General features: G+C 38.0%; 1 protein-coding gene across 3 annotated transcripts in view; it reads left to right on the plus strand.

Annotated features, from left to right (window-relative positions):
• TRDMT1 (tRNA aspartic acid methyltransferase 1) overlaps window positions 1-24,405 on the plus strand; it is a 30,317-nt gene that overhangs the window by 3,817 nt on the left and 2,095 nt on the right. The window contains exons 2-11 of one of the 3 annotated variants that reach the window (XM_082753874.1): window positions 4,549-4,658; window positions 6,961-7,037; window positions 8,611-8,682; window positions 12,398-12,463; window positions 13,696-13,765; window positions 14,683-14,766; window positions 15,267-15,649; window positions 19,699-19,756; window positions 21,238-21,367; window positions 21,912-22,751. In XM_082753874.1, coding sequence (XP_082610000.1) covers window positions 4,549-4,658; window positions 6,961-7,037; window positions 8,611-8,682; window positions 12,398-12,463; window positions 13,696-13,765; window positions 14,683-14,766; window positions 15,267-15,649; window positions 19,699-19,756; window positions 21,238-21,367; window positions 21,912-22,072 — 1,211 coding nt within the window. In that variant the 3' untranslated portion in view covers window positions 22,073-22,751. Of the gene's footprint in view, window positions 1-4,548; window positions 4,659-6,960; window positions 7,038-8,610; window positions 8,683-12,397; window positions 12,464-13,695; window positions 13,766-14,682; window positions 14,767-15,266; window positions 15,650-19,698; window positions 19,757-21,237; window positions 21,368-21,911; window positions 22,752-24,405 lie in introns of those variants that run through there. The other 2 variants (XM_082753875.1, XM_082753876.1) reach the window with 2 other exon arrangements.

The raw sequence follows: 24,405 nt of genomic DNA on the forward strand, positions 1-24,405 counted from the left end.
TACAGCTGTATGTAGAAATTATTGATGCGTAGTTGAATCAGGTTCTTTTGGGCAGCATAAGGAGGCCTGCTCGTGAATTTAGGTTTCAGTCCAAAACTAAAGAAGGAAATGTCTTGGGGTTGTCTAGCTCGATGCTGACGCTTCAGCTGCAGATAATCCAGCATATGCAGAATTTCTGGTCTCAGATGTTGAATGCTTCATAGTCATATCTTAATTTTAACAGCAAAGGCATGGAAAATATACATAATTTGGAAAGTTGACCTTGATTAAGGTTGGAAGTCATTGAGCCTGTTCATATTCACGATCGTGAAGGCTTGAAGCAGCTAACAGATAGGAACGTGTTTCTTCCCTTTTTCCCATCCTGTGCTCCAAAGATTTGCAGAGGTTGGTGTTTGGATCATGTGTGTCTAAACCTACGATATTTTATACGTACATAATGCATGCGTGAGTGTTTTGGCTGTATGTAAAGTACAGAGTCCTACAATCATAAAATACAACCTTTATTTTTAGAAAATCTGTGGCTCTAATTCATTTCCTTAGCAACTTTCCATCAAACAAACAGCCTGCTCTAACTCACTCCCAACCAAAGCAAACTCAAAATGGCATATTAATTTAGGCAGTTTTCCCATGAAAAATAGATTCCAGGTCTCTGCCACAAGCGTTTGTCATCTGCCAGGTCACTGAAAAAATAAAATAAAATGTGAAAGGGCCACTTAAAAAAAAATCCTGTAATTTTGCAGCCCCGAAGTTACTGACAGTTTTCCACTGCAGCTGTTATATGTAAGTTTTAGAGTAAGAATTAGTCTTTTGTAGGCTGTCCTCCGCGCTTATTGTTGTTCATTTTATTTGATAATCTCCGTGAATTGCACAGCGTAATGAACCGAAGTGCGTAACTGCATAGCATGGCTATCTCGGGCGGGGAGGAAAAGCAGACAGAACTGGCAAGCAGCTATAAGGCTGAGCACAATGTTCAACAAAAACCTTGCTTATCTGAAGAAGTTTTTCCAGCTAAATTCATTTAAATGTTAATAGCTGTCCAAAATGAAGCCCTTGATAGAGCAGGATGGTGCTGGTTGGGTTATAACATAAATTTGCATTGTTTGTATGGTTAAACACGAACAAAGCCTGCACGAATACAGCAGTGGAAAAAAGTTGCTAAGTATCCTGCAGGAAGCAAGTATCACGTTTCCTGATAATCGCGCTGCCTGTAGTCATGGACAGTGCAGCCTAATCATTTAAGCCACGAGCTGACAGCTCAGAAATGAAATCTTCGCTGTCTGTTCTAGAGGGAAACACGACTGACACAATGTGTGACTAATCTTCCCTTTTCCATCTGTTTCCATATACCTGGTAGCGTAGATAATTGGCTTTGGCCCTGATTTCCCAACGCAGCGGGATCTGCCGGGCGCTGCCCTTGGTGCAGCTCCGTGCGTTTCATGTGCTCTGCTGGCATCGATGATCATCGTGGTGCAGGAGTAGAGGGGTGGATATAAACAGATCTATGCTAATTTTAAGGTCTGGTAGAAATGCATCACAAAGGAATCGATGATTCTGGCATGGAAAAGGGCAAATAAAGTCAGAAATTTTATTTCCAGAGTTTGTAGATGCCACCCTTTTTTTTTTTTCTTTTTTTTTTTTTTTTTTTCCCAGGTCAGAAGCTAGCACACATCCTGCCCTCCTTTGTTTGGAGTGCCACACCTTCCAGTCATCGCAGTGTGAACAAGTGGATGTAGGTGGGCTAACACAGCTTTGTGTGTGCAGCAAAGTAGAGAACGGGTGCCCAAAATTTAATTCACAATTTTATTAAGCTACAGGGCTTCTGTTTGTGTATTCAAGAGGTTTCAAGACTCAACTGCAAAATCTGTACATTTCTAATGAGATGATACAAGTTTGATTTCACCTGATTTCAGCCTAGAGAGAGCTTTATGCTCTAGTCTGCCTAAAAATAGGCTGTAACGCCTCCCTCAGCAACTTCCCCATTGTCTGTGGCTTCCTACTGAGCTGTAACATAACTTGGTTTTGTGCCTTCTGTCAGTGGGGATAGATAGTTAAACACAACCTCAATTCTGCTTTTGTAGACTACTTTCAGTCCTTTTTAATGATATGTTCTTACAGTTATTTTCAATTCACAAATACAGCTGTCATAGCAAAATGTCACAGTTTAGCATCAAAGCTATGTACATTTCAGGAGAGTTGTTTACAAATGTTTCATTTTCACCTTATGTGAAATTTACACAGGCTTTTCTTTGTTAGGTTTGATGCGTGAGATCTGCTTGTCTGCTCGAGCTCCATGCGTTTCCAGCGTATTCCCAGAGAAATACACTTAATCAGCTTTCAGAGGGAGGCTGCTCTGTAGCAGGAACTCCCAAGTGAGCCACAGCTATTGAGTGAGGAGGAGGAGAAGCTTTGAAAAAATTATTAGGTCCTTGAATAGGGAAGAGAGGATGTCAGATGGGATAGTTCAGGAAAAGATGCTGTCTCCTCCCATGTGGGTTCACATCTCTTGCTTAGGCTGGACATTTTATTGTGTGGTGTGAATGTGTCAATAAATTATTAGTTGTGTGCTCTCTCTGAGGATTTCCAGGCATTAGGGCTGATGAAGTCCCCTGCAAATCCTCACGATTTCTTTATTCTTGTATGTATGAAGAGACTGGACTGATGTTCATCCTGTAACAATGATGACCATCTGAATCATGAGTTGCAGGGAAGGCACGCTGCCTGCCTTTCTGATTGTCATTTTTAAACTGGGCGTTCATTTAGCTAATAATTCAAAATTACTGATTATTTTCTTTTCTTCTGGACCACCTGAAACACGCAGTAAGGATCTGTTCATCAGGACAACATGCTTTAAGAACTGAAAGAATTAATTGGGAAAGCGGTTCCTTAAACAACACTTGCAATTTGTTTCCATTTCGTAGGTGTTCCAACTTGCTTTAGGAAGATTGCTTCTTGAATACACCCTTCAATTTAGACAGTCAGCCTGCGAAGGCGATGCTCCTTCCTCACTAGATGTCAGTGTTAACATACCTGTTCTGTGAGCTCAGGTGTAGTCGTGCTGTTGGCTGTGTGGATACACCTGTGTTTAACAACCTCACTTACAATTTGCGCTCAAAGTGTCAACACAGAAACTGCAAACAATGATTCTTACGTGGACCCTTAGTGGGTGGCCACTGGTCATTATTTTTCTTGTGCAAACTTATCCACCTTGCCATTTATTGCACCAAGTAAACGCTGGACAGCTCGGATGATCTTTCTTAAGCTATCTGCTACAACCTTTGCAGTACTCAGATTTCTCTTTCATCTTAGTTTTGCATGAGATGGCCTTGAAAATGTGAATGGTAAAAGATAGTGGGTGGGTGATAACTGCATCGCTCAAATTTATACGGGCTGGAGACATCGTAGCTGGTTTTTCATCCTCTCAAACTGTAAATAATTAGCTGGCTAGCAGTAATTCGTAGGATGTCTCGTAAGGTCACTTGTTAATATGTCACTTGTGCACGTTGTGAGAGTACCTGCAGGCATATAGATGGCTGTTTGCCCCGTTCCTGTGGGCTTACAGAGCCCTTGTTAAACTTGCCCGTGTTTCAATGGGGGCTTTGTGATGGTGGCCGTAACGTGGCTTTCCTGGTGGTTGGAGAGGTCTGATCTGGTGCAGGAAGAGCATTCACAGTTCTCTGCCTGCAGTTTTCCCAGTGACCATAGCCTGTCTTTCTGACAAAAAGCCTCAGGGAAGGTATTGGAGTGCATAATAAACAGTGTGGCATGATGAGCAGCAGCTTAAACACTTCTTTTTCTGTGTTAAGTTTCTGTAGACCTGTTATTCTGTTCCTCTGTAAGCAGACCATTGATTATTTATATTACTCTTAGCTGTCAGTAGGTTTGTTGTTGTCCTTTCCTCTTTTCCATTAATGGCTCTGAGCGCCCAGAAATACTTCCTTTGATAACAAGAGATTAGGAGCTGCTTAATGTTGTCCTTCAAAGCGTTTGCTATTTTGGGGACCTTGAACCCAACAGGGGCAGCAGTTGGGTTCGAGGCCCAAGGCTTTGTGGGGAGCATAAGCACAAATACTTTTCAGGTACCTTCTTAAAGTTTTATTCCACCAGCATACATACCTCAGATGGTTTTTAGAAGTATGCTGCTTCCCATGGTGAGCAGAAAACCAAAAAAATACCACACATGGTTCTTGTAAGTTGTCAGTGGCCAGAGAATCGCAGGCAGTGGCCAAAGGGCTCAGCCATTGCCTTGGGCTGCGTTCCTCCAGCGAAGGAACTTGGTCCTTCTGTAGATACAGAGGCTGTATCTACAAATAAAGAAGGGCACGGTTAGCTTCCCTTTTTGGATGTATAAAGGAGGGAAGTATTGCCCATATGATTAGTAACACGGTACATATTTCATATAAACTTTCAAAGGCAGCACAGCAGAGTTTGATCTTTGTCATTTCCCTTTTATTTTTGAGCACAGCTGTAATGCAACAGAACAAACGCATTTTCCAAGCATAATAAAGAGAAGCTACATTTTTCTTTGCTGTTCTTTCTTATTAATTTTAGAAAGCTGCACATCTGCAGAAGTTGTTGCTGCAGTTGATGTGAACACTCTTGCCAATGAAGTTTATAAGCACAACTTTCCCAGCACACCACTATGGGCAAAGACGATTGAGGTGAGTAATGAGTATCTTTTTTCTTCTAGTCTGGTATTTCTAGAATCAGATTGCCTTCTCTATCTGTAGTAGTAAGGAGGACAAACAAATAGACTTAATTTATGGTGTTCTGACTATAGCAGTTTTACAATAACTTTCATTTGTTTTCTGTGTTTGCTCACTGAAGTATAGGAGTACTCACACTGCGATCTTTTCCTGAAAGCCTTGATTGCTGCATCAAGAAAGGTTATGTGAATGTCAAGAGGAATGCTTACCAGCTCGAAAGGAATGACAAAAATCACAATTTTAGATTAAAAAATATTTTCATGTTTTGAAAGAATTTAATTAAATCTGTTGGAGTCATGCCATTGTTTTGTAATTATAGTTGATCTGAGTAAAACACAGGAAAATATACTGGATGGGACAGTCTTGCTTTTATTTGTGTGGGCTCAAGAGATCATGTGTTTTAGGATTTCTGGCCCTTTTCCAAATCATTTGAAGAAGAAATAGGTACAGTTGGCTCATACTTGAATAATAGAGGAGCAGACTAGATAGGTGGTTTTTCCTGCGTTCACATAGTACCGCATACTTATTTTTCTTTTACAGCTTTACAACATGACAGTAAAAGATACTGGATTTGTTTCAAGACATCAGCTTAAGACTTAAATAGGTGGCTAAAGGTTAGCTGCTTATTCAGCGCTCAGCAATAACAGAGTAGTGACAGTTTACAGTTTTAAATGGGAACAGAAGAGGAAAAAATGCCTACATCTCCCTATAATAGAGAAGAATAGTTTACAGTCAGTAAGACCTTCCTTAAATCTATTGGAAAAAATAGCAGATTTAGTCTGTGGACAGTTACGTTACACTTTGCTGTATAGATATCCTTCAAAATATGTAGGCAGTGATTTCTTTGTCTTGCCGTTGAAAACTATTGTTTTCAACCATATAGTGACTTTGTGGGATTTTTACTCAGCAAAAAAACTAGAATGAAGTAAACTTCACAGGATGCATTGGTAATGACTTCCTAAGAGTTAAAACACATCTGTCTAAGGTTAACCGATAGATAAGCTATGACATGTACCACGTACAGCATTTTCTGTTTATTATTTATTGTGTGCAGGGTGAATTAGAAATCATGGATTATGATCTTAATGCTTATCATATCTCAGAAACTGCCACTAAGCAGACAATTTTTAATTGTTGTATGAAATACATATTTTTTCCTTTAAAATACATAAATATGTATGCGTGTATTTTTTTGCTCTCCAGCAGAAAGTAAGCCTTACTGTAAATTCAGATAAATCCCCTGCATTTACTACATATGCATGGCATTTTTGTAAAAATTTGATTATAACATCCGTATGCTGAGTATACTCAGTATGTGTAACCTTTCACTGTCATGAAAAGTCCTGTTTCCTCATGCACGGCCAAAGCCCGTGGTTTTTCACAGTTCTGCTCTGTAAAGGCAGTTCACCAAAACCTTCACACCAAGACTGCAATACCATAAAAACAGTGTCTTCATTTGTGCTGAAAGATAATTAGTTCATGTCAGTGTTCTTCTAGGGTGTTCTCTTATAAGAAAAGGAAGAAAAAAAAACAGCACATCTTTAATGTTGATGTATGTATATTTCTTCTGTAAGGTACTTCTTGGGTGTGTAGGTGCTTAATCTGAACTACTCTGCTGTACATGAGGTAGAAATAGGCTGAAATTCTGAGGATAACTGCTTGGTTCTTGAGTCCATACTGCCACACATCTGTCTGAAGGCACTCAGGCAAAGAGTGCCATTGCATCAATTCTTATGGTAACCTAGGGTCTATCATGTTATTTTTAGGCACATCTGTGTTTACATCATGTAGGTATTTCATCTTCTGAGAAATTCTGCTATTTATTTCATCTGTTTTGGATATGTCAAGACTTTTTTTTGATGTACAAAGATGTAGTAGTACTCTATTTGGAGGAGGGATGGGGAGAAATAACTTGTCAGTATTTTGATGTGATCAGCTGAAAGAACCATGAAATACTACATCTCTTCTGAAAGAGTGATTAGATAAAAAAATCAAGATTACATATAGATCCTGATATTATCAGTGTTTTGGTTCATTTTCAAAACAATTGATACGTATTTGTTCTGTATGGTTTCCTAAGATAAAAAAGAATGAAGTTATTAGGTTAAAGGGGTGATTAGGGAGGTTGTTTGTTTTTAATTTTCTAACTAGGAACTGGGATATTAATGGGATAGTTTTATCTGAAGGATGACTTTGGAGTTTCATACAGTTTACAATATTCAAAAATCCTGTTTTGTTTGTTTGTTTTCTTATTCAGGGCATAACACTGAAAGAATTTGACAGATTATCTTTTGATATGATTTTGATGAGCCCTCCTTGTCAGCCATTTACAAGGTAGATACAGCACATTTTGGAGAAAAGTGAAGTTTTTATGATTTTTACTGTTAAGGGAGAAATGTTTCCAAGTGTTATGGTGTTTGGTTCATCTGTGTAGCTTTATCTTCCAAAACAACTGTTTTGTGGCTCTATTCACCATGAGTTTTACTAAAGTGAAAGAAATGCAGCAATTTGAATCTTAATTATTGATCACACTTCTTTTAATGTATATTTTAATTCAGTTAAAATTAATTAAGCTTTTTAAAGCACCTATTTTGCACACATTATGGTTTGTGTAACAGTGGAATTAAAGGATTCTGTGTTTTGGAGTGCTTTCTTTACCTTAATTACCAATCTAATATTTCACTGGGGTAACTCCAGAAGGAGAATTGGAATTTCTCACTTTTGCCTGTGACTAAGAGTGGAATCTGTTCTTATTTGTACTTTGAAAATTGCACACACACACAAACAGTTGATTCTGGAGATGCTTCTATTTTAGCCAACATTAGGAGTATCAGTGTCTGGATATACACGTAAGTTACATACATGCACAAGATTTTGAAAACATACCGTAAAGGCTTTGAAAGGATTTTGTGTATGACCGAGAAATATCTCAGTGTTTAAGAACAGAACCTACTGGGAGTTTATTTATCCATTTGGTTTCAAATTCAGATAGGTTGACAGCAGTGATCGCTGGAGGAAAGATTCTCTTTACTATACTTATACAAAGGAGTAGCTTTATGAACAGATCTGTTGATGGTGATGAAATTACTTGTGTAAGAAAGCTTAACTCAAATGAGTGCCCTAAGATTAAAAAGAATTCTCTCTAAAGCAGTGCCGACCTATACAAATGTATTTGTGCCAACATATGATGCATGGTGGGATAATTCCTTCAATTTTATATTATTTTTCTTTTATAATGTAATAAAAAGAGTAGTCTGTGTATGACTGACTATCTTAGAGACATGCTAAAGCTCTTCTACCAAGGTTTAAGTCTTTTTAAGAGCTAATACAAGCATAAGTTAGGGGAACCCTGGCCTGGAAGCCAGGGTATTATTATCATTATTGTAACCTACTTGAGCTGTCCAGTTTGATGTTACAAAATTGGTTACAAACTTATTCACACGGGGATTGATCTTGCAAAATGCTGAGCACTGAGGCCTTTGTTTGTATGAATAATTTATTTAACACATTCAATATAAAATAGCTGGCTATTCCCAGGAGCTTCAGGGTGTGTGTATGTTTTTTGGTTTGGTTTGTTTTTTGTTTTGCTTTTATTTTTTTTTTTTCAGAAGGTTTTTGCTAGCTAAGGCCACAAAGCTAAATGCTTTGCAGACTGGGGAGTCGGTTTCAATACTGAATGCTTCGATTTTAATCTCTTGAGCGGATGGATTCCAGGTCAGACTGTCATTCCTTAGAGCATTTTGTAGGACACTGCCTCTGTGAGCAGGTCCTCATGTGTGGACCTGATGATTTTGCAGAATCTCTTTTCAAAGCTCAAAGCCAAAACTCTAAGCCTTCTGTAGAAAAATGTAAGTGAGATGATGGTCTTCTGCAAGTAACCCACTGGTGTTTCTTTATTCTTTTGTAGAATTGGCCTACAAGGTGATGTATCTGATCCGCGGACAAAGAGCTTTCTCTATATTCTTGATATTCTCCCAAGGTACAAGTTAACTTCCACCTTGACTCTTCAGCCTTTGTTACCAGCTAGGTGTTTTATTTTGTAGCCAGACAAGTAATCCATAATGTTTTGCAGGGATACTACAACTCTTTCACTGTATTACTCATTTATTTTCACATGATCATATGTAACTTATAAAATTCTTGTATTGTATTAATGTCATTATCACCACATAATTATTGTAGAGGCCTTCCTTGTCTGGTTTTCTTTTTAGTTGTGTATCTGTTTAAACTGTGGCTATCCAACTTCTTCAGTTTATGATATAATGTTTATTTTCAGTTCAGCATCAACCTTGCACTGACTTTGCTTGAAAACAGGAACAGGTAGTATAATAGTTTGCTAATGCACATCATGGAAACCTGAAAATTGTTTGAAACGCCACATTAAAGAGCTTTGATTCAACATTTAATCACCTTGTGAATAGGTAGCATTTGAAAGAGTTTGCTTAAAAATATGTTATTGGGCGCACAATACAATACATCCTCCTTTCCCATCCATTTTTTCTTAAAATGACTATTTTGTCTTCTTGGTGCTGCCTCTAGATATCTTGGGGCAGATTGTGTATTTGTTTGGTTTGTGGTAAATCACTTATTTTGAGTTGTAATCCTAAAAGTTTCAAATAGCATTGAAGTGTCTGAACAGTGCCCTTCTTTTGTGTGTGCATCTGTGCCGTTTTTGTCTGGTCAGACAGGACTGGTTCCTAATAAAAATGGATGAATAATGCAAATAGTTATGGCTTTAGGTTTTGAAACAATAAATCCAAGCAAAGTGTTTATTGCTGACCTAAACTGTTCTTACCAAGAAGTGTTAAAATCAGCTCCAAGTGATGCTTGTAGTTCTTTTTGCAAAGAGATGCATAGCACTATAAGAAACCTTCATGGGGCTACAAACCAAGCAGTTGCTCAGGGAGATTTATTTTGCAGAAATCTTTGCTTTTGGACTGTGAAGTCCACTGGGCATCAGCTTGAAAATTTGCATCAATGACAGTCCACCAATCCACTTACTGTTCCTGGTAGTCCTGCTTCTGCTGGAGACCAGGACAACTGTTCTCTCTGTGCTCATTCCTTTGTGGGTTACTCTTACTTTCAGAATTGGAGGAGGAGGAGGGAGAGAGGTCTGTCCATCTGTCTGTCTGTCTTTTCCTCCTCCACTGCCCTGTATTCCTTTCTCCCAACCTGCTGTTAGTATGGGGAGAAGAGTTTCTTCATTCTTCTTCCAGCAACAGCTTTGCATCTGGCAATGTTAGTGAGACCCCCTCTTTGCCCTTGTCACCACCAGATAGAGAATGTAGACACAGAAGGGCTGAGAGGCTTGACTGGGGTCACCAAAGAAAACTGTGGCAGAGAACACACAACAACCATTTGACTTGATTCCGTATCCCAGTAAGTTAGACAAATAATAGGTAAAAAACTAGATTATTATTACTCTCCCATTTCTAGCACAGACAAAAAGAAAGGGGGGAGGGATATGTGGGTTTAAAAAAAATGTGAAAAATGTTTTGGCTTTTTTGAATAAGAAACTCAGTTCAGTCCTCCTCACAACGGACTTTTCAAAATGATAAATTAAAAACTGCAGGTAGTGGACTAAGTTAATCATTTGTCAGAATAATAGTACCTTCCTTATCCATAAGAGAATCCTGACCTCAGTATTCCTTTCCAGTAAACCGAGACACCATTACGAGGAGGGCTGCATTGGGGGCAGTGCTGTGCACTAACATGGAAATGTTTTTTCCTGGTTGCTGTGGGTTTAGCTGGATAAAGGGCAAAGGCTTTTCCTTCTCAAAAGCAAAGCTTTAGTCACTACAGGACATATGTTTTTCGTCATGACGATGCAAAGGAGCTGGGCTTGGCTGTGACACTTTATCTCGACATCCCACGAGACATCCTTATCTCCCTTGGGCAGGTTGTTTCTTGAGGCAATAGTTACTGTGAGCTGTCTGTAATATGTTCAAGATGGTGGCTTCTGCAGAGTTTCTTGGTTCCAGTAGATTTATGTTTTCATGAGATAGTGTTTGTGTATGTTTTGGAAATGACATACTTGCCAGACATTGAGTAAGGAGTATTTCAGCCCAAAAAAGGGAACTTCTTAATATAGGAATTATCACTTTGCATTCTAAATTGGTACCGCATGCATTGAAATTGTGAAAATTATAGAATAATTTCTCATCACTTGGCTCTTCCTACCTTATGTTCCTCCTTTTAGAATGAAATGTAGCTAAAATGAGGCTGATAGATAGCCTGGAAAGGCAAATGTTAAAGGCATGGAAAGGACAAGTCCAAGATTTGGAAAGGCCTGGGAAATCCTTAAAGCCCCAGCCACTGGACATGAAGTTTGGCCCAAGTGGTCCAGATGCTGTCTATTATGTTCAAGCCATAACCCAGGAAATCAAACTTCAAAGTTTGCTAATTTTACCGACACATTACTAATGTTAAAATGTGCCAGGTACTTAACACTTACTCTTTGTATAGTGATTATTTGCCTTGTGACACGTTGATCCGGTACGAGCTCTTGCGTTTCAAGCACTGCTCTGGATTTATTACTTCAAAAATAAGTTTCAGAGTGGGTGATGGTGATGTTGAGCATGGGTAAATGTACCAACAGATATTCTCCATTCTTTTAGAGGCAGGTTGGCTTCTTTTTCAGTTCGATACTACTTTTAGTATTTTCATATTTGATGTTCATTTTCAAATCTCTTGTGAAACACTTTAATTCTTCATTGAATTTCTGTAATTGATGTTAGTTAAGAACTAGCAAAACCAACTTCTGCTGTGATTTACATCAGTGCAAGTCCAAAATCACTTGTTAAATGTGCATGGAGTGGCTGCCTGCTGGCATAAGTGTTCTATTCCTACGTGCCACACACAGGGTCTCAGAGCAGCAGCCGTATATATCTGCACTAGCCTTACTAGAGTATTATTACTAGAGTATTATATTAGTCAGTGGCAGGAGGTGTTCCCAGACACTTGAAGCTGAATCATCTATGGTTTTTAAATTGCTAGAATGGTTCCTGGCAGTTTTATGTTCTTTTCTCCAGAGATTTAATATGCTGTTTTTGGAATGAGCCTATTGCCAGACCTCTGCAGTGATCTTGCTAAACCTCAGGCAGCTCCTTCCCCTTCCCCCCACATAAAAATGAAAAAGTGTAGAAAACTGAGAATATATGTAGTTTGAACTCTAAATATGTTGCATTTCTTAAAGCAGTTAAATGCATGCTGACTTTGATGTGTTATCTCTAAAGTTGATGTGATATTTTAACACTGATTTCAGTTTTAAGTACTTTAACTAAAGAAAGTAAGATTTCTGTTCTATGGCTATGTAGTGGTATTTTTCCTCCTGACAGTTGTCTATTCTGTTACAAACTTAATCTTTAAATAATAATCATATGATTTAGGAAATGAACAGTGGTTAACATTTTCACAAGTACATGCACGGGGTACAGCATTACATCTGAACAAAAGTCATTTTTTGTTTTTAAATTACCAACAGTCTACATTTCTAATTCAAATGGGCATTATTTGATCTAGGCAACCTTGAAAGTTGAGTTTAGTTTTTTTTTTTTTTCTTTTCAGAATTTAAACTTTGATAATTAACGTGGCATGGGAATGTTTTGATCTTTCTTGTAGCTGAACAAATCTGTAGATAAATATAATGTAGTTCTTGTAACTCTGAACTGCTGGTCTTTTCTTTTATCTTGTAGGCTCCAGAAGCTTCCAAAATACATACTTTTAGAAAATGTTAAAGGATTTGAATCCTCTTCTGCGAGGTAAAGTCTAATATATGCATGGCTTAGTTTTTAATAAAGGTTGTCTTCTTTAGAAGAAGACAGGATTTTTAGTTCCTAGAATTTAAGTGAAGAAAAGAGTGAGAAGGCACAGTTAGCAGCTATAGGTTAAAAATACAGTTTTAATCTAGGAATTAAAGTCTTAGGATGTGAAAGGACCTTCTTAAATAACTATTTATTTCTCTAAGTAGATAAAGTATGTTAGAACTTGAACAAATTCACTCTGTGTTGGATGGGGTCCTTGGCAACCTGATCTAGTAGGTGGCATCCCTGCCCATAGCTGGGGTGTTGGAACTAGGTGATATTTAAGGTCCCTTCCAACCTAAGTTATTCTATGATTCATTGTTTCATTGCTTTTCTTTGATGATCCTGCATCCATCAGAAAATGTTGACATTAATTTTCAACGAAAAATAACAATATGGGTAGCGCTCAGGGGTTTGTTTTTTTTTTCCGTGACAGAAGATCGTGGTATCCTGTGTTGAGGTCACAACCGAATGTAGTTGCTTTCTTTGGTGCCTTTGTAAGGTACTAAAGAAAGACCACACCAGGCCGGATCCTTGCTTTGTCTTGGGATGCAGCATCATATTCCTATTGCAGGAATAATAAGTGACAGATGCAGGTCACAGCTCATGATTTATGCTTAGCCTTGTACAACCTGCATGGAATAGGTGTCCTATTCCAAGAAGGTGTCCTTTTCAGCAATTTTCTGATGTTTATAGAACACAGTCCAACCTTGCTTTTATTGTTAAAGCCATTCATTTTTCAATTAGCCCTTTTATTAGGCTTAGCTGATGCCATATGCATGACAGAGAGAAACAGTGAGCTATTTGTAGTGGGTTTAATCTCCTGTTTAATAATTCACAAAAAAGAAAATGCCTTGCCCTCTAATTGCTTTGCTTGCTGGCACACTCATCTGGAGACGTACACTTCTTGAAATGGGATATTTTTTGAAGGGGCATTTGTACCGAAGTAGGTGTGAGATATCTGTGAATGTGGTAGTAACAGTAACACTGAACTTTAGATGTTGACTCCTGAAGTTCAGAAATGGATGACTTCCCATCTGTAATACTTTGATTCTTTCACTGAATGTGATGAAAGTCTTGGTACCTAAGGTATTGCATGTAATGCATTTTTACATAGGATAGAAAAGGTTTTAAAGGGTGTATAAGAGCCTGTGAAGGGCATAATTGCTTTTCAATTCTTCTCACTTTAGAAATGAACTTTTGCGAACACTAGTAACATGCGGATTTAAGTATCAAGAATTTCTCTTGTCTCCAACCTGTGTGAGTAGTAATTTTATTCTAAGAATAACTGTTCAAACTATACTGAGTCCAATGACATTTAAAAATTATCTATTTTATTAGAAAAGAGAGTGATGCCCAGAACTGAAGATACTCTTTTGAATGAGAGCCATCTCACGGGACTTCTGATTTCTCATCCACACATTGGCACGATCATACTGCTATTATTGTTGAGATCCTAGTCCTGTATTTCTTTGCTAACAGTTGGTGGTTTTTTTAAGTAGCTATGAATTTAAACCATGACTAAGAGGGTAGTTTTCCCTGCAGGAGCCTCATTACTTCAGAAGTGCTGATGCATGTGATTTTCCCAGCACAGAAAATGTGACTCTGTCATTTGTGGGAGGAGGGCCTCTGTTTGCACGTTTCCCTGGCAACTGAAAGAGTTGAGAGAGATCTCAGATTGTGCAAGACTAAATGGAATCAATAAAGTGCTGTATATATTTGACAGAAGATGGTAGAGAGTAGCTTGAAAACCAGTTGTAGTACATTTGTTTCATTGTTAGATGTCTTTTAACTGCTTCTTCAAAAAAGCAGAGAAATATTTTTGCTTTTTAAAAAACACATACATATATATATACATATATATATAGGCAGTACCTATGCCAAGAAATGGTGCAAGTCATTTTTTTCTCACCTCCCATAAAAATTCGTTTATATTCCTGTCCATTTACAGGGGAAAAAAATCTCTCAAAATCGTAAGAAAAAAAAATAATTGCCTGCTTGTTTCCCTGAGATTACTTAAGCATGGGAGTTATGTTCATGGTTCATCATAAGTGTTTTAGTAGTATCAGCTAGTGCTGACATCTCCAAAGTGACAAAATGTATTAGTGTGGCATAGTTATATTATTATAAATGCTAGTACATAACCTTTATAACATTTTGCTACATTTTGCTTACAGCTTGGCATTCCCAATTCTAGGCTGCGGTATTTTCTAATTGCAAAGCTTCAGCAAGAGCCATTTTTCTTTCATGCTCCTGATCAGGTGAGTCTAATTTCTGTTATTTAAATTTGCCTTGTTTAATGAAGATTGAGATTTAAATTTTCAGTTTCATGGTATGTGGGGATGTAGGGATAGAAAGAGAAGGGATATCATTAGAAAAGTTAAATTCTGTCTCTTCTTTTTCAGCCTGGGTGCTGTGTCTTCTAAGGACTGAGATGTATGCCAGTGGCTTAGATGGCTTTAAGCAGTTGAGGGGCAGTGACTGATGGTGGGCTAGAAAAAAAAAAAAAAGTGTTCTGCTACTTTTTTCATATCCTAGGAAATGTTTTTTATAAGGGAAGTTATTGCAGTCGTTCCTGTCATCAGTGCTGTTAGGTCAGCCAGTCTTGATGCTAACATATTTTTTTTTTTAATCTTTATAAAAATAATGCCAGGTGGTTACTTGCACCTGAGCATCTCTGAAGGAATTCTTACCGTAGTTTCTGCTGTCAAGTTGTTCATCAAATGCAGTTCCTTAATCTTTCTCACAATTTATTTCTTAGATACTGACAAGATTCCCAGATCTAGAAGACAAGATTCAGGATCTAGAGGAGTTATGTAAGGATGAAGTTGTTGATAAAGTGTGTGAATCTAGTTCTTTGCCTTCTGGAGAGAAGAGTCTGGATCCAAATGTTGGTCCTCACTGCAGCAGCAATAAGAGTTTACCAAAAGGGGCCTTTCTTTTTAAGCTTGAAACAGCAGAAGAAATTGCAAGGAAACATAATCAGGACAATGATTCCTCTATTCAAATGCTAAAAGATTTCCTGGAAGAGGAAAATGAAGAAATGAGTCGGTATTTCTTAGCACCCAAATTCTTGGTGCGCTACGCTTTCTTGTTAGACATTGTTAAACCCACTTGCCGGAGATCCACCTGCTTTACAAAAGGGTGAGTTGCAAAGAAGATATTACTGAGTCATGTCATGAAACTGTAAGTGTGTTTTTGCTTGTGTACTTGAAAAGAAAGGAGTTATTTCATCAAAAACCCTGGAAAAAAAGTAAAAATCTCCTTACATAGAATGCTTCCTGATCCAGTGGAATGCCAGCATGAGAATCTGTCTGGCAGAACACCATGTGCTCACTCAAAAAAGGCATTCACAACAGACACTGCCATTTGTTGTTGACCTTCACAGAAGCTTAATTACCCCTGCGGAAATATAGTTCCAGTAGACGGGTATAGTACTGATTCATTAATGAATTTCTTTATATTGCTCACTGAAGTTACAGAGTGGCATGCATGACAGATCCATTCTTCATTAAAACTGCCTCCACTGTACATTTTATTGATTTCTTGGATTTTTCAGCTGTGTAGTCAGAATAGCTGTGGATTGGCCATATGTCATATAACCAGTTAGCTTGCCGCATTACAAATCTTATTTGATGGAACAGAACATCAGTGCTTTTCTGTCTAGTGGTTTTCTGATTTGTGCTTTGGAATTTTGACTACCAGAGGTTGTTGAACATTCGGAAATCCCACAGACAACCTGTCAGGAGGTTTTCCACTGAATGCATTTTTATGGAAAGTGCCAGTTAGAGCCTGGAAGCGTGTCTTTGAATTCTCAAGACGTTTCAACAAAATGACTTTTGGTTAATGAGTTAAAGCTAATTGTAACAGTGGCTTTTTATTAGTAATAGGAATTAGAATGTCAGTTTGACATAATTCCTACAGATTTTGTGATTTCAACTTTTTGACATGAAATTCTCTCTTCTCAGCTTTTTTTTTTTTTTAAATTGTGCAACAAGAAAGCCCTTCCTCCATCCCTCATTGATAGATGCACTTTCCGCCTTCAGTGTTTGAGTTGTGGGGGAGTCAGCACCTTGTGGGATCTGTTTCAGCCAGTAGTCTGACTGGAGCAGTCAAACAAAAGCCTAATGCCAGAATGATCTTTTACGATCTCTTACATTCGCGTTAAATACCATAAAGAATAAATTGGCCATTTGTGGCTTCACTAGAATATGCTATGGCAGTTTGTGGTCATGTTTATTAATTTCACACCAAAGGAGGCTTCTGAATAGTTAAAATGAAGTCTACATGAATACAGGCAGGAAATCTGACATCGAATGTGACTATTGCCCTTCTGCTGATTTGGAAGGAGTCATGCTGGATAGTTGTGGTAGTTCTCGGCTCAGAATGTAAGTATCTGATTTACTGTCTGTCTTTGTTCTTTTTGGAACAAAGAATTGGAGAAGGAAAATTCTCCAGTATGGTCCTCCATGCAGTAATATTATTTACAGCTCAGCACTAAGAAGAAGATTATAATTCCAGTTTAGGCTTCATTCAGGTCTCTTTCTGAGGCCAAGAGTAAGTTGCTGCTGTGGGCAATCCAGGAGTTCTCTGAAGTATCAGATTTAGAAAAGACTTTGAATGGAGCAAAACAGTGCTGAGTGGTTCAGAGAATCACTTTTCTGTGGTACCCGTCCAATGTCTTTCTTACCCATCATACTGATCACCAAATTTGAGGCTGGGGAAAAAAACAAAACCAAACCAAAACAAACAAAAAATTTCCCCCAGTTATGATCAGTCCTCAGTTTTCTCCAGCAAGGTTCATGTGCTGAGGATAATCCAGATATGCCTCCTCCAGTCATTGCTATTTCAGGGACCTCAAACACTGATATCACATCAGTGTTTTTGCCTTTCTCCCTTTGTCATACCACTCCATCTTCTGAGGATCAAAAGGCTTTGGTGGAGTACAGGGCAAAGTGTAACTGTGATGTCTGAGAGATAGAGCAGAACCTTCTGACCTTAGACTCCTAGCTAATTTGAAAACAATTGCAGAGTTCCCTGAGAGAGTACAAATGCCATGGTTTCTCTAGGGAGCGTGTTTGTAGTGACTGAAGTTGTGAGAGAGGAAATTGGCCATTTTGAAGGACAAAGTAAATGAAAACTATTTCTTTAGTTATGATTATCCTGGACCTACTTGTAAGTTCTTGCTCTACTGACAAGAGATACCTTCTAAAATAGAGTAATGTTAGTTACAGAAACTCTCTCTAGCATTGTGGAATTCACCTTTTTATTACCCAAGATATAGGACACAGTATACCTAGAAATAATATATTAAGTGTGTAAAATGAAGTTTTTTTAAAAGCTTACAGAAATAAAGCTGGGGGGTGGGGAAACAGTCTTGAGTCAGGTGAAAATTAAGACTGCAATTTCTTAAGCCATCAGCTTCAATCATTTTAAGTGGTAATGAAATGTCCAAAAATCAATGCATCGTTTTTTTTACTGTGGTAAAACTTCCCATCTTTAATTATGTTCTGAGTCTAAGGTAGGAATGCAAATTTTTCTGTAGTCAGCAGCTGCAATAACAATTAATAACAATCCAGCTGACACTGGCCATCTGGCCACTTTTTTTTTCTTTTAAAGGCACCACCCCAGAACAAAACCAACCTCCCATACCATTCATTTATAAAAAAGGGTATGGTGATCTTCGTTTTTAAATATGTCACGTTATCTTGCTACATCAACCAGATTTTTTAATTTATTTTTTGGTGCATTCTTTACTGCAGTGACAGTTACTTTGACAGGAGTATTTTATATAACATGATTCTTGTTAAAAATATTTTTCCTCCAATAAAACTCTAATTACCACTTTGAAATTTATCCTCAACTATTTATTATGGCTCAGATATGCTCATCTGAAATAAGATCAGTTGCTGTATAAGACGATGAGGATTCCTCAATACTGCATGTGTTACCTTGTTAAACATGGCATTAAGGAATTTTCAGAGTGCTGCTATCCAGTTAAATGTTACATATTTACAGCATGATTCAATTTCACGTGTTTTTAATCTGCATTGGTGTTCACGTCATTTTGTCCTGATCCGAAATACGTTTTGTATGTACTTAATTTTAAAAATTTGTGTTGGTCTAACTGGTATTGGCAGAACTACTTGTAAGCTTTTCCAACTGAAGAAGAAATTCTGAAGATTTGAGCCTTCCTGGGTCATTGTGTCTTTGCTGAAGGCCAAGTATTCCTTTATTTGTTGTGGAGTTAGGCTTGAAACACAAATTTGTTTCAGCTGTGAAGACCATGTTCTCTACAGTTACACAGAGAAAACTAAAGGATAGTATCTGTTAATGGTCGATGTAGACCACTTCCATCTGATTCACGGGATCTTCCAAAGTTCTTACACTTAGCAAAAGCCAGTGATGATTTGACTCAGTCTCTGTTTTTGTTCAGAGCATTCATATGTTATCATAGTTAGACCATTGGAGCATGTTTCCAAAAGCCCATGATTATATTTAAATGATAGCCTGGAAGAGAGCACAGAGTAAACATGTTGTTATGCAATCAACCACAAAGCATCCAAAAAAGCTGCATTATGGTTTTAAAATGTAAATTTACTTACTAGTTAGTTTTTTCTTTTATTTCCTTTCTTTTTTCTACTGCTCTGCATAGAAGCCATCCCCCGTTTCTTCCTTCCCTTTGTGGAAAATCTGCAAGCAAGCAAAAGTTAAATCTGACTGAACAGATTTGTTCCTAATGGATTGATCTAAAAGCTGCAGGATCACAGTAATGGTCCTCCTTTGAATATGAGCCAATTAGAAGCCTAGGACCAAAATGTTTATTTTGCCTTAGTGTAAAATGAGCCTTGGCAATGTAGATGGGCCTTCCTGATGATGCTGTGCTTGAATTCCCTGGCTGGTTGCCTTATACAAGGTTCATGGTTTAGCTATGAACATGGTACATGGTTGAAGGTACCAGGGTACATGGTTCAACCCTCGTGCACTGCTTGCAGACTTATCCCCAAAGATTATGGTCAGAGTCTACTGCACTCCAAGAATCAGCATTGCTAATAAGGCCTTTTGCATTATCAATCCAGAAGGCTGTTTGTTAATTAAAGCAAATGAAACTCACCCTGCATCCTTGCAGCTGTCCGTTCTGTGAGGTCCAATGAAAATACTCAGTTAAGATTGTTGCTGTTGTTCTTCCTAAGGTATGGACACTATGTAGAAGGGACAGGCTCAGTTCTGCAGACAGCAGTGGATGTACAGGTAAGAAAGTCTAGACTAACCTAAAAGAATGATTTGTTTTAAAACTTGTTTTGTCTTCTGCTTTGTTATTCTGAATATTATAACAGAAATGCTTTTAAAACTACTTTTTATGGCAACTAAGTTTCCAATTCATCTACTTAGAGTTCCTAAACAACAGTTTATTTAAACCAAGATTATGCATGTGCCTCTCTGTGGAGAATGAATTGCTGTTATTTTCTGTAGTGTCATGCAGAGATTTCACAGGGGTATTAAAAAACATTAAAATTTACTAATTCTGTGGACAAATTAAAGTGCAATGCTGTGATTCTAGGGCCATTTTAGTATATGCGATTTGGTAAACATTGTCAAATGTTCAATACTGAATCATAGAATCATTTAGGTTGGAACATACCTCTAAGATCATCTAGTCCAACCTTCAACCTAGCACTGCCAAGTCCACCATTAAGCCATGTCACTGTGCTCCACAGCTACATGTTTTTGAAGACCTCAGGGGATGGTGACTCAACTACTTCTCTGAACAGCCCTTTCCAAAACTTCACAACCCTTTCACTGAAGACATTTTTCCTAATATCCAACCAAAACCTCCTCTGGCACAACTTCCATTTCTTCTTCTCCCATCACTTGGTGCTTGGGAGAAGAATCAATCCCCACCTCGCTATAGCATCTTTTTAGGTAACTGTAGAGCACAATGAGGTCTCCCCTGAGCCTCCTCTTCTCCAGACTAAACAACCCCAGCTCCCTCAGTCGCTCTTCATAAGACTTATTCTCTAAGACCTTCGGCAGCTTTGTTACCCTTTGGACACACTCCAGCACCTTGACATCCTTTTTGTAGTGAGGGGCCCAAAACTGAACACATTTGAATACCAAAAGTATTTATCTGGGAAGACATAGTATTTTGAAAAGTTCTTCTGTTGATGCTAAGTTCACCACAAAGTGACTTCTTGGCATTGGGAAAGGTAAAAATAAATGTATGAATGAATCAACATTCACATATACTTTCACAAAGCATGTTTTGCAGACAGGCACCTCCTCCTGCACCCCTATGCCATTCGTTAATATTATAAGGTATTTCTAAGCATAAGAGGAATGCAGTTCAGAATTCAGAATAATCTCAGACCAAATGTATTAAAACAGCTGCATTAATACAGTTTTAACTTGTGTGCATGGTCTTGCTGCTGAGTTATATTAAGTCACTATTCTGTCATTGACAAATGTTTCTAGTCCTTTGATTGTCTCCTTCAGTATTGGCATGGCTTGTAAACTGGAGGAAGGCATGATGAATTGCCTCATGGCAACATTGATTTTGTTCTTGTAAGTGCAGGTACTGAGATATTGGCTGCAAAAACGTAACTCCAAACATACTTTCAAATTGTCTTTGGTACTGTGATAATCAAATACGCTGTCGGGATATGATTGTTACAGCATGATTTCACATATTCTGCCTGCATAGTGATGATGATTGTCTTGGATATTCTTTATAGCTTGAATCAGTGTTTAAACACATTGAGAATTTACCAGAAGAAGAGAAGCTTAGGAAACTGTCAACACTAAAACTGAGGTATTTTACTCCGAGAGAAATAGCAAATCTACATGGATTCCCTCCAGAATTTGGTATGTGCTTGCAAAGTACCCATTTGTTCTTCATTCTTCAGAAATGCCGATGTAGTTTTTTACTGGGAGTAATCCTTGTATTTTATATTGCAAGTTTGTTCTGACCACTCTATTCTTATGATTGATTCTTATTAATTGGCTAGCCTTTCTGTATTAATTTTTTTTTTTTTTTTGCCATTCTACTAGTATTTTTCTATATGCATTTTGAGAACCATCCTCTATGGTTAGGTTTATCTTCATAGACAGGAAAAATGTTTTGGCTTGAGAAAAGCTATTATTGAATGGCAGTGAAGGAATATCTTTGTGTTAAAATTGAAACTATTTACTCAGCAGCCAATGTTACCCACAACTGTGGTAAGTCAACATATCCTGCCAGTTTAGGATGTCTGTTAGTTGTTCTCAGTGTTTGAGCTGCTTGCTTTCTCCCTTCCAAACATTTGCAGCTGCTGACAGAAAAGCAGTTTCACAATATACAGATACTTCTTTGTTCAGGAGTAACCAAACTCTTCAGTTAATGATCTTTTAAACCCTCTCTGTTTTCCAGAAAAGACAGTCCAAGCCATTGGTCAGTTACTTCATTTTATCACTGTTTTTGTGGAAACAAGGGAGTCAAGGAGCAAGACTGGGCAATACCAGTACATTGCACACAGGTCAGCCAGAATTAAGCCTGCAATAAATTCACCAGAGTTCCCCCTTGCTCAGTAAAGAAAGAAGGGCAAGGAAGTGGAGCTGTTACTACCTGCTAAGGAACTTGGCCTGCTGCCATCACATCAGATCAATGCATTGTCTCTCAGAAACTTGAGCATTCATAAAATAAGACACCACTGACCTTGAGCCTTGAGTAGTTAGACTTTTCTTCCACTTCCCCAGTGACTTCGGGATCTGAGGAGTGCTAATGGTTTACATATATTTCTTTCTGTTGCAGTTTTAGTTTCTCTTATTACTTACAACTGCATTAAAATTATTACCTTAAAACAACTTTATCAGGGTTGAAAAACCATTAGGTTTGCTACTGCTAAGCTCACTTTTTTAACAGTATTTGCAGGAGTGTGCTATGTTGAGTTAAATGTCAATGTGTGGGATTTTTCATACCCTGCCTTCTTTAATAATTTGTCCTTTTTGCAGACAGCCTTTTTCTTAGCACTGCTCAGTTCTGTATTGACTTGGATTGATGTAAAGAAATTTGAGCTAAACAGGACCAGTTTGGTCTTGTATAGGCTTATCATGCTGTTTAACCTCCCTCTGAGCACCAGATCATCTATTTTCTCTTTTTTAAATATGTTACTTATTATAATAGCTTGTGTTTTCCAAATGTTAAATCAGTCTTTGCAATACCACTGAGAGGTGTACTAGGGTTAACATTTCTTGCATTTTATGGAGGCAGAACCAAGGCACAGAAAGATTCACATTTGAATGACTCCATTAATTTGGGGTGACTGGTTTGTGAAGCCTGATGTTTACCATTTCAGAGTGCTTGGAATGATACTGAGCTTTCTCTGTTTCGAGTTCATCTTCAGGGGCAGGAACTCTCAAGACAAGCCAGGCTTCTGAATTTCAGGTGCACGCAGATAGTCACCTTCTACAAAGTGATCTCTGAACAAACTTGTCTCTTGTCACTGGAGAAATGCACAGCAGCTGGGGACAGATTCCAGCTTCTGCCTTAACCATGGGACCTTCTTTACAGTTCTTGCAGTTTGCTGCTTCACTATACCTCTTTTCCAGCTTCCACAACACATGAAATAAGCCTCTCATACAATGCCTTCCACTGTCATATACTCCTGATTCAAATACTCAACAAGGTTTTCCCAGTGCAGTGTCACAAGTCTGCCATTTCTTTCCTTTGTGTTTTAATCTAGCCATTTCCCACTTTGTACTTTGAAAGGAAAAAAAAAAAAAAAAAAAAGCGTTAGCTCTAGGCTGATTGGAATCTGGTAAATTTAGCTACTCTAAGTTTCTTGTCAGGATTTGCATACTATATATATTTTTTAAAGACCTATAAGTTGCTATATTTATGGCTACAGTGAAAGGTGTACGCTGGACAGCATTTCTCCCATGCTAAATTTCAAGTCATTATTTGTGAAGTGTGACATTTGCAGAGGAAAATGTGCTATCTTTCTCTGCTCTTGTGTTCTGTAGCAACATTTGGGCTGAAATGTTTAGTGACAGAAAGCCTGGAAATGTAGCCACTGCAAATATGTTCACCCAAGAAGCTAAAGAATGAGAAAACTATATGCTGAAAATTAAATGAAGAAAATGTCAGGAAGCTTTATCATGGGTACTGTCATGTTGCTAGCTGAACTGCAGTATTATCTGAAGAAACATGACTGTGTCTAAATGGGTCTTTATTGTAACAAATGGATGGCCTTTTCCAGTACATGAGATCCAGAGCTAAAATCATTATTCTGTCTTAACATTAACAGATTTATTTGTGCTTTTAACATCTAACTGTATATCTAGTAATTGCACTATAGGTCAATGAAATAATGTGCAGTCATTTGTCTTAGTTGTTGTCACGGGTCCCACAGCAATATCATTAAAAGTGATCAGAGCATTTTTGCACCTGCGACCTGCTTTCATGAGGGTGACGTCAGGGGGCCTTTTCCATTTTTCCTGTTAGTAATGTACGTAAGCTATTCAGAAACAAGTGGCAGCCTAGTGGAAAACCAGCACTCTACTAGTGCACATCGCCAAGACTTCAGCATCACCAGGTAACACACAAGACCTAAATGATGTGATGAGAGCTGTGCAGTAAGTACCAGTGTGCTATGAGTTCTTAAATCTGTCCTTCTGATGTAGGCTAGTCTTGAGCCAAGAAGATAGAAGGTGAAAGATAATGCAAAGAGGCAGATGGAGGAGGCTTGGGATAAAGGAAACAATGAGCCCTGAAAATGAATTCAGGCTTTTCAGTTGCTAAGAGGCAGAAGGAGAGCTGAAACTATCAGTGTTCAGATAAGCTTCTTGGCCTCTAGGTGCATGTGTGTGTGTGTGTGTGCAAATAAATACACTTTTTAAATATACATACTCTTCTAAAATGTGTA

Source organism: Aythya marila (genome assembly GCF_965140915.1).
Source record: "Aythya marila genome assembly, chromosome: 2".
Taxonomy (NCBI): domain Eukaryota; kingdom Metazoa; phylum Chordata; class Aves; order Anseriformes; family Anatidae; genus Aythya; species Aythya marila.